Below are 11,324 nucleotides of genomic sequence, written 5' to 3'. Positions count from 1 at the left end.
AAGAATAAGGAACAAGCTTAGAAGGTTGAATGAATAAAATGAACACGAATATGACTATTTATAATAGTAACATATAATTCTCAATTATTCAATGCTTCACCATGTTTACGAGTGATGGTGACCTCTCCATTCACATAGATCAAGAGATAGTGACTTCTCAGTCATGCAGACCAAGAGATAGTAACTTCTCAGTCATGCAAACTAAGAGATATTGACTTCTCAAGATTCCAAGGCTACTCTCATGTACCAAAGTTTATCTATAAATATGTTCATCCAAAGCTACATATCTTCATTCAAACTTGCATCCATCCTTGCTCTCATTACTAAAAATGTTGTTCTAGAAGTAAAATGAGCACAAGTCCGCCTTCATTAGAAGAACGGTAAGTTTTACACATTACCATTATTAACTGAATATGTAAATCAATATTCTACATATAATATTACTAATTTATTAATAACTGCAAGAAACTGGAAACATGATTTCATCTTTATGTCATTTAATGCCAGAACTCAGTCCTCTAATTGTTCCTATACTTGAACAACTTAGTTTTGTTGTAGTAGCAAAGCTAAGGCATCATAAGGTGGATCACACATTGATAATAGCTTTGGTCGAGAGGTGGAGACCTGAAACTCACACATTTCATTTTTCAACAGGGGAGTGCACCATAACCCTGGAGGATGTTGCACTTCAACTCAGGCTAAGAGTTAATGGTTTACCAGTCATTGCTCCAACAATGTATAACTGGAAGGAAATATGTGACACATATCTCAGTATTGTGTCAGTCAAGGGAGAGTCACTTATTGGCTCTATGCCAAAATTGAAGTGGCTGAGAGACAACATGTTGCCATTACCAGAAGAACCATATAAAGAAGAAGTTCACACTCATTGTAGGGCTTATATACTAGGTTTAATTGGAGGTGTTTTGATGCCTGACAAAACAGGCAACAAAGTACATCTTATGTATTTAACTTTATTAATTAATCTTAGATGAATAAGATGATATAGTTAGGGTTCTGCTTGTTCAGCTATGTTGTATAGGAAAATGTGCAGAGCCACAGAAGTTGGTAGTAAAACAATGGGTGGTTGCTCATCACTGTTAATGTCCTGGGCATGGTATTGTATGTCATATATTGCGTCAATTTCTAGTAATCCACCAACAAACCCTCTTGTGTGCAGATAAAGCGAGGGTAGAGTACTAAACTTTCGAAATAAACCTCACAATGATGTTGTAGGGTACAGATCGATGTTTGATCACATTCAAGCTAATCAGGTAACTCTTCATATTTATTTTCTTATCTTTTACACATCATCTTAAATAACAAAGTTAAGTTTATTTATAGTTTTTTATGGGCGCAATATCAAGACTTGCAAACATCAATACCCATGGAAGCATATAGAGATGTTCAACTATGAACTTCATGTACCGCCATCTTTTGTTTTGCAATTGTTGAATGACACCAAACAGATAGAGTCAAATTACAGTTTCGTCTCTTCCAAAAAGTCCTTTCTCCACTGAATAATTTGAATGACCTCCACAAAATTGACATGAGAGGAAGACAAGATTAAAATTGGGTTACAAGACATGCTCAATGGATCAAGATATGGAACAACAGATGTAACTGACAATAACAGGTCATCCAATGCAACACCCATTGTGTCACACACAAGAATACATGAAATAGTACATTGTCAATTTCATCTATTTCCTATCTGTGCCACCACTACTACAAGATCCAAGAAGGAGCGACCAACAACTAAGTACTATCAACACATTTAAAATCGGTATGACTTCCACACCGTCGTACCATAAGACTACATCAATTTCTCTGAATATAATGCCAGAAGCAAACATAATTAATACAAGACATTCGTTTGCAACAACATCAGAGGATTTTTTTACAAACTTATTTAGAGTTAATTTTACAACTTTATCTTCAGCACAAACTTACATGCAGTCTCTTTACCAACCAGATTTTGCTAATGAACCTGGTAATTCATCAAATGCATTCAAACAACTAGACCTTCATGATTATCCAAATCCTCCACAAGTTCATCATGAAATTTCAAAGCAACAACCATAACGATGAAACCGACCACGTCACAAACATCATCCTCATTGTGGGACTGACCACCATTACGGAGATAGTTAATTATTAATGTTATTATGAATTTGTTATTATATTTATTAATGCACTTTATCTTTATCAATGTTACCTTAGTAATATGAAAACGTTAATTTTAAAATATTTGTCTCAAGTATAAATAATTAGCTTATAATTTCATATTTTATTTACTTTTTAAAAATAAATTTTTTATTCTCAAATAAAATTTATTAAAAATTATAATATTAAATAATGTCCTTTAAAAAAAATTAATTTAATTAAAATAAAATTTTTATTCAAAATATCATTTTATCATACTAATATTTAAAAATATTAAGCCAAAATTACATATTTAAATAAATAAATAAATAGAATTATATTTAATATTTTTATTTAATTTTTAAAATAAAATTATTATTCTTTAAGAATAAAAATTTAAGCATTAACATTATTCTAACATAATATACTTATTATTTAAATATTTTAATTAGTTTTTAAAAATCTAATAATAATAATTATTTTCTAAAAATATTATTTATTATATTAAATATGTAAAATATATTTTAATAAACATGTAAAATAAATATTATTATTATTTTTATATATTTTCAAATAATATAAAAATATAAATATAATTCAAATAATAAAACTTATTTTATTGTATATAATTAACAAAATATATATAAATATTTATTAGAATAACATATTATAAATATTTATTTTAATGAAATATAAATACAATTTAAATAATAATATTTATTTTATTATATAAAAATATAAATATAAATTTAAAAAATAGAGGCTATGTGAGAATTCGGTTCTGAACTGAATTTTCAATTATAAATTTTTGTTACAGTATTTTGGGTCTACTTCAGTAAATAAAATATGCATGGGTCTTTTTAGGTATTTTTTTATTTTTGTAATATCATTTAGAATAATTTTTTTATTCTATACTCATTAAATAAAATAATAAAGATATGATAATTATTTGATGCTTTTTTATTTTAAAATATAATTTAACTATTATTTATAATATTATTTCATCAATATTTTCATAAATTTTGTTTCCCTGAATTTTTAGGATTCTATTAATTGTTTTAAAATAATAATTTTTTATTAAAAACAAATTATATAGTATATTATAGATTCAAAATTATAATAAAAATTTGTTTATATTTATATATTTAAATTTAACTCAAAATTTGAAAATAATTTTTTTTCATAATTACAATATTAATTTTTACATTTAAATATTTAAGTTCAAAAGTATTATTATTTTTCTTTCTTAAATTATTATATTTTAAAAATATAACAAATTAAGTTAAAATAACTATATAGTTATTACATTTTATTTTTTACTAAACATCAACATTTTATTAAAAATAAATTTAAAATATAAGGGATATTCTAATCCATTACAACTCTAAAAGAAATTAACAATACATATCAAGGGATAATATTTAATAGAATTAAATATTTTACTAGCATTTAATACATTATTATTAAAGATAATATTATTTTGCTGAAAGCAAATTGTCTATATTACCGCAAATCATATCATTACAACTTCTCTCCATTTCTTTTTTTCACATTGAATTTCACACATACTTAGTAATATCTCAAGCAAATTTCTAGGTAAGTATAAGCTGACACCAAACTATTCAAACACCATGTACCACAGTTTCATAGAGACTGCAATGTAAAAAAAGATGCAATATATTTTCATCTTCAGTATCACACAACCCACAAGCTTTTGAGGGAATCATCAATCCATGTTTGGTCAAGTTCTTTCGCACTAGGACTGCATTAAGCAATAGATGCCAAACGAATACCACTACCTTCTTCGGCGCACTGACTTTCCATATCTTGCATGCACTAGATCCAGCTTCAAATCGCAACCTACAATGAAGAAATGATAAATGTAGTGATAAGCGGATTGCACACTATATTTCTTGTTACTATCACACTTCTACAACAACTTGTCATTTATATTTTCTCTCGACTTCTTACCCTCTATAGTTTTCTGTAACTACTATTGTAAATCCTCCTCTCATTAAAACAATTGCCTTCTCCAAGAAATTTTCAACACTTATTGACTCATCTCAAATAATTTATTATCCACCACTCATGCTTCCTTATTAATCATTGCTGAAAATAGCCTTGGGTATAAATTTGTCAATGTAATTTTTCTCACTCATTTATCCTTTCAAAGACTAAAAAAATAACTATCGGCATGTACTTGTGTGACGTTAGAATCTATCCACCTTTTGGCTTGCTTATAGACCCACACCATGTCCCTCCACCAATTTGAAGCACTATGAGCTATCTTCAAAGAAATTAACGTATCAGCACATGATCCATACTATACCCGTAACACATCAAAGCACAATGAGTTTAGAGACTTTAATCTTTTCCAAACCCATTTACCCAACAAGTTCTAATTGAACTGTTCCACATTTCCCACCCTAGACTACCCTCATTCTTTGGCATGCATACTTTTTCTCATCTAACCCAAGTTATTTTTAATGATTTTTTCATGTCACTCTAAAGAAACCAACGTTGAATCTTCACCACCTCCTTAATTACATGGGTGGTATTTTCCAAAAGGATAAATAATATAGTAAAAAACTATTTAAAATGGCATTAAGAAGTGTTACTTTACCCCCAAATAGAGATGTATTTGTACTTTCAAGATGCTAGTTTGCGATTAAGCACCTCAATAAGCTTTTGCCAATTACTTCTTCTTCTTGGTTTATCCTCAACATAAATGCCTAAATACCGAAAAGACAATGATCCCACCTTGCAATTTATAAATCAAGATGTTGTGTCTAGAAAATGACCTGTCACATTCACTTTCATAATACAACTCTTATGAAAATTAATTTTAAGCCAAGATATAAGCTCAAAGCTTCATAGAATAACCTTTATCATCCACAAATCTTACTTAGTAGTTTTGCCTATAATTAAAGTATCATCTACAAATTATAACAATGAAATTTTAGTTTATCGCTAGCTTTGACACTAGAAAAAAAGACTCTTTGAGACAACACTTCTCATCAATCCTCCAAACCTTCCGCTACTAATAAAAATAAGAAAGAAGATAAAGAATCACCTTGTTTGAGGCATCTACCAATCGCCACTTCTTCTGTTGGGCTCCTATTAACAAGGACCAATAAATTGTCTCCATTCACCTTACTGACTTCTCCCCAAAGCCAAACTTTCATAACGTATATAACATATATTTCCAATCCACTGAATCATATGCTTTCTTATAATCTACTTTCAACATAAAACTTTTTTTTTGCTTTTCTTAGCATAATCTATCACCTCATTAGCAATAAAGACACCCAATATTCTATTTGCAAGCACCTTTGAAATAATTTAATAAAGACACCCCAATAAAGAAATAGGTCTATACTCACTTACTTCTTTGGGGATTCTTCGCCTTCAGAATGAGTGCTACAAAATAAGATAGCAACCCTTTGAGAAATGCGACATTCATATGAAATTCTATAAGCATCTGCATTACCTCACCCCTCATCAAGTCCCAAAACGATTTTACAAACATGAAATTGAATCTGTCAACACTCAGACTCTTATCTTCCTCACACTTCCTAATCATATTCGACACTTTTTCTACAACAAAAGTCTTCTCCAATTCCTCCTTATGTTCTCTAGACATGCACAACATATTACATTATTATTTATTATCTTATGATTCTACTAATATCTTTATTATGATATTTTAAATATAATATTAATATTTTATTTTAAAAGAGAGTCAAATTATAAAAGTATAAAATACATTGATAATTACATTATCAAATAAATTTTTTATTATAAAAATATTTATTGAATTAAAAGTTTCTATTGTAATTTATACTTACAAATTTTGTTCATTTATTTAAAATTATTTGATATTATATATATATATATATATATATATATATTAAATAAACAAAATCAATTCACACTAATTATTAAACTTTGACGCTTATATTATTTTATAACTTTTATATAATGCAAGATTAATTAATATAATTATTAGCTTGAAAGTTCTTATCAAATAAATTAATTTATAAACTTTCACACAAACATATAATTAATAGGTACTTTATTATATTACTTTTATTTTAATAAATAATATATTTTTAAAATAAGTTTAAATAATATCTACAAATATTTCTATCAAGTAAAATTTAATATATGTAATTTAAAAGATAGTATAATATAATTAAATAATTAAATTAGTTAAGATTATATTCAATAAAAAGTATTAAGTGGTTTAGTGTTGATATATGTTTACATAAAATTTTTTATGAAGTATTATTAAGTATATGTGGAATTTGACATGGAAAAAAGAAATGGAAGAGAGTTGTAACGATATAGTTTATAATAATATAGACAATTTGACTTTTGCAGAATAATATTCTCTTCAATAATGATCTAATAAATGTTAATGAAATGCTTGATTCTATTAAGTATCATTCTTGAAGTGGCTTACGACATAAAATTGAAAAGTTTAATTGAATTATTCTTAACATTTATTGTTAATTTTCTTTAAAGATATAATAGATTAGAGCTGATTTAATAAAAAGTGGATGCTTAATAAAAAAATTAACAAAAATTATTAAATAATATAAATTTAAGTAGTTAAATCGGGATTCAAATTGTGAATCGTAAAACCTATTTTTGAATCGTCAATCAAATCAGATAAGATTGAAGATCAATATTTTAAAACATAAAAAAATAAATATAAGAGCATTGTAACATAAAAAAAAAATCTATATATTAACATTTTGAAGTAAATAGTATATACTTGACAATGTGACATACACTTGTAAGCAAACTAAGATTTAAATCATAACATTAAGTCACGTTCCCAAATAAAGTGACTACTCAAATTTAGCATATAGTCTTTCAAAAAGATAAATAAAAAATGACATCAAGTCAATATAGCAAAAGTTTGAATGGATTCACTTAATTCATCCTTTTCATCTTCCAAAATCAAAAGTTCTTTCTTTTCCACCCATCTCCAATAATGCCTTCAATTCATCATCATCTTCAATTATAGATTTTTCCTTCTTATCAGCTTTGGCATTTAAATTTCTTGGACCTATAAAACCAAAATAATGGAACAAGCATGATAATATGTATTTGAATAATTAACATTTTAGTATTTTTTATTCAAGTTCTAATTCTGAATTTGCACAAATACCTCTCTTTCTCTTCTTGCTTGGAGCTACCATATCAAAAGTAAAGCACTCATGTATATCCATCAATAAAGCATCATTTGGTAAGAATGGATCCTCTTTTTCAAAAATTCATTCATCATCTGATTCAATATTGGTTAAGCATATAGGATCATAAGTCTCTTCCTTCTCTTCTCTACACCTTTGTCTCATCTCTAATTGTAGGTTATATTTAACAAACACCAATGCATTTACTCTTTGTTGTTCCAAGGAATTTCTTCTTTTAGTATGCATTTGGTCAAATGTACTCCAACTCATTTCATATCCTGTTGCACTACATGTAAGATTCAAAATTCTCATGACTACTTCTTGCAAATTTTTACCCTCTCCACCATAACTCTCCCACCAAAGAGCTATCAAAATTCAAAACAAAATATGTATAAATAATTAGCAAAGTATATTATGTTACTTATTGATTTATAATTATTTATAAAGTTAGCAAAATATGAAGATTGAAGAGTTATTAGGTTACTTCTTGTCTCTAGTGTCTATTGCCATATTTGTTCCAAACAATTCTTTGGCTGACTTAAACTTCTCAAGTTGTTGATTAATTAAAAATCTTGCTCTTCTATCTGAAACCATTCTTTCAATGGTTTCATATAAACCATACTAAACTTCACTATCTAGATTAAAGCTTTTGTCATAATTGAACCTAACCAACCAATAAAAAAATTCAAGATGAATAGGCAACTATATAAAATTTAAGATATTAAGTTGAAATAATATGCAGCTACATGGAAAGGTCTTTGTATTTGTAAGTTTCACCTAGAATTAATGATCTTCCACACTTTTTTATACCTTGACTCTTTCTCTTGAAAATTTTCAGCAATTAACTCTTTGGCTCTATCCATTGCTTCATAAATATATGGTATGATTAGTTTTGAATCACTATCTATCTAAGTACTTTCACAAGTGAAATTACACACTTTAGACAATATTTGATGAATTTTCAAAATTTATCACCACTCAATACTATGTTCATCACTTGCTTAGCCTAAAACTCTATTAGCATAACAACTAGAAGCAAACTCCTTTGAAGCAAACATAGATTTAAGATCATTCTTTTGTTGCATAATGTAATTTAATATGAGATAAATAGTTACAAACCTTGTTACGGCTGGTCTAGCTAACTCCCTTCCCTTGGAATGCTTTCTATACAAATTAAGGACCTGTGTATGCCTATAGATGTAAGTTGTGATTTTCTTTGCATTTGTAATGATAACATAGAAAATTGGAAGCTCTCCAATATCCCCTAGAACTAAATCAAAGCAATGGGCTACACAAGTAGGGGTGCACAAAAAAACCAAATTATAAAAGTCCAATCCATAACTTAGCCCAACCGATTTTAAAAATCCAGTTTTTTTAAAAAATTAAAAAACTAAATCCGTAAAAAAAGGTTTGGATTTAAATTGGTTTTAATATATAAAAATTAGATCAGATTTTACAAAACCGATTTTATTATTCTTGTTTCTTCTAAACCCTAGATTTCTTTCTTGGGAAAAATTATACCGATTTGGTTCCAGCAACAGAGATCCGTAGATTGATTTGCCTCGCAGGTACATTTTTCCTTTCTCGCTTCCTTCCTCTCTTTTGTTATTTTGCTGTTTAGATATTAAAGGATAACGTATTTTGCAGTTTGTTTGTGATGTTTTGTGTTGCCTATGTTTCTGTATTGAGATAGATTATTTGACTTATGGCTGGGAGGGACTAGCACACAATGAATGTGCCAAACTTGAATGTGCCAATACCCTTTACCTTCTATTTTCCTAAACTTGAATGTGCCAAAGAATGTTGTATTAAAAGTTATCTTGGCTCGTTGGTTTTTTTATAGGTGAATGAAAATAGAAAAAGTGTGTGATGAATTCATTTGATCTGTTTAAGTTTTGAGATGTCCTTCATCATCGCTCTATTGATGAGTTGGATCACACACATTACTTCAGAGACATTTAAAATTTCTATTGTTGTGAGAACTGAAACGATGTGAATATGAAACCATGTACAGTTAATTGCGCAGCCCTTTTTCAACTAACTGCACATGGGCATGTCTTGATTGTTCTGTTAGTTCTCTTCTTGCATTGCAAATGGTCTTAACTCTTAACAGTTCAAAATTGTAAGTGGCTACTAATTCCTTGTGTAATAGTTCCATTTCCAAACTGGCTGACCGTAGTTTGTAGCTACAATGATGAGTCATGTGTTTGGACTCTGCTGATATCAGGGAACTATGCTATCAAAATGAATACCTGAACCTCATTTTTTTTTATTTAGTCACATATTCTATCATATAATTGTTTAGTTAATGGACTTTAGGTTTATGAATTGCTTGCGAGTGCTCAATTGTGTGTATTTCTGAAGTCAAATAATTTATCTCAATTGTTTGTGATTTGTGATTTAAAACCAGTTTTAACTAAAACCGGATTTAAAACCAGTTTTAATTAAAAATGGATTTAAAACCAATTTTAAACCAAATCCAAATTTTAAAACTGATTTTAAACTGGTTTTCAAAAAAATAAAATAAATGGATTTAAAATTCAATCCATATAATTGGATTTGAAATGGATTTGGATTGGTTTTATACTAATCCAATCCATGCACACCCCTATACACAAGGTCACCAAAATAATTTAATTCTCCTCTCTTCTAACATTTTTCCTGCTACCACAAGATTAGAAGCATCATTTGTTAAAACTTGCACTATATTTTCTTCCCCACTTTTATCTACCATGTTGTCCAATAATTTAAACATTTGCTTGGCATCCTTAATTACATTGCCAGTATCAATAGATTTTAGAAAAATAGCTCCACTAGGACAGTTAACAAGAAAAATAGTGAGTGACCTTTCTTTCTCATTTGTCCAATCATCACAGATCAAAGTGCAGCCCTATTTCTCCCATTCACTTTTGTATTTCTCCAAATTTTGATGGATGTTATCAACTGCCTTTAAAAAAAAAAAAAAACTCTCACTTTATTATATGTATGAAGTTTTAAACTCCTACCAAATTCTCCAACAACTTTCACCATTTGAATAAAATAAGGGCTTCTAACTAAATTAAATGGTAAGGGATTAGCATAAATACATTTGCAAATTTCTTCAATGACAACATCTATATCTTTCAACATTGTATTCATTGTTGTTTGCTTTAAAGTTTTAGATGTCCTTCTATTTTTTTTGTTGACAAAAGAATTCATACTTCCCTTTTGATGACCACTTACATCTTGGGTCTCAGCTTCTTCAAAAAACTCCAAGTTATTTTTACTTTTTTTTTCTTTCTCTTCCAATAGTTTGATGAATATCTCCTTTACCTTGTATGAAACACTTGTACATGCACTTACACTTGCCCTTGTTCCAGTTAGATGATGTTTCATCCTTACAACTCTACCCCAACAAGTATAAGGATAATATTTGCATTTCACTAACAGCCTATGCGGAAGGACACTTTCACAAAGTTTCCATATGATATCACTTTCCTTTGTTTTTTTTGTTTTTTTTTTGTAGGATCTATTTGTCTCCAAATAGCAACAAGCAAAAAAGAGAGGAGAAGCCAAACAAAAAATAGGAACCATGGCAGAAGGAGAGGAACCACCAAAAATATTGAATAGGGAGTGAGAAGTTCAGAGAAGAATCACAATTATGACACCAACGCAATAGGAAATAACATCAATAGTGTACTTTGAAAAAATGAAAGTGCAGGAATAAGAAGGGAATGAAAAAATAAGATATTCTTTTAATATTAAGTAACAGGTCGACTAATAGAAGCAATTTGAGGTACAAATCGATATTTTTGTAAAAAATTCAAAAAAAATATTTTTTTAGGATTTTTACTGAATCGGGTCGCATCGACCTGACCCACTTCTTATGCGACCCAGTTTGCACTTGAATCGAGCACCGCACAACAGATCATAATTCAATGCTGATTCGTGTGATTTGCAAGCTGATTCTAGAATCAAAATAATACTTCTCTTTATTTGTAT

At 28.4% G+C, this 11,324-nt stretch overlaps 1 protein-coding gene across 1 annotated transcript; it reads left to right on the top strand.

Annotated features, from left to right (window-relative positions):
- Window positions 1–476: 476 nt before the first annotated feature.
- LOC113866674 (protein MAIN-LIKE 2) lies at window positions 477–1,101 on the top strand. Its single transcript, XM_027501483.1, has 2 exons — window positions 477–918; window positions 1,040–1,101. Exons 1-2 carry the CDS (start codon window positions 477–479, stop codon window positions 1,099–1,101), a joined length of 504 nt encoding a protein of 167 aa, XP_027357284.1.
- The last annotated feature ends 10,223 nt before the right edge of the window (window positions 1,102–11,324 follow it).

The sequence above is a fragment of the Abrus precatorius genome, unplaced genomic scaffold (genome assembly GCF_003935025.1).
Source record: "Abrus precatorius isolate BTA unplaced genomic scaffold, Abrus_2018 Scaffold5, whole genome shotgun sequence".
NCBI classification, from domain to species: domain Eukaryota; kingdom Viridiplantae; phylum Streptophyta; class Magnoliopsida; order Fabales; family Fabaceae; genus Abrus; species Abrus precatorius.
The sequence above is the reverse complement of the archived record's forward strand: the minus strand, read 5'-3'. Positions and strand labels throughout refer to the sequence as shown.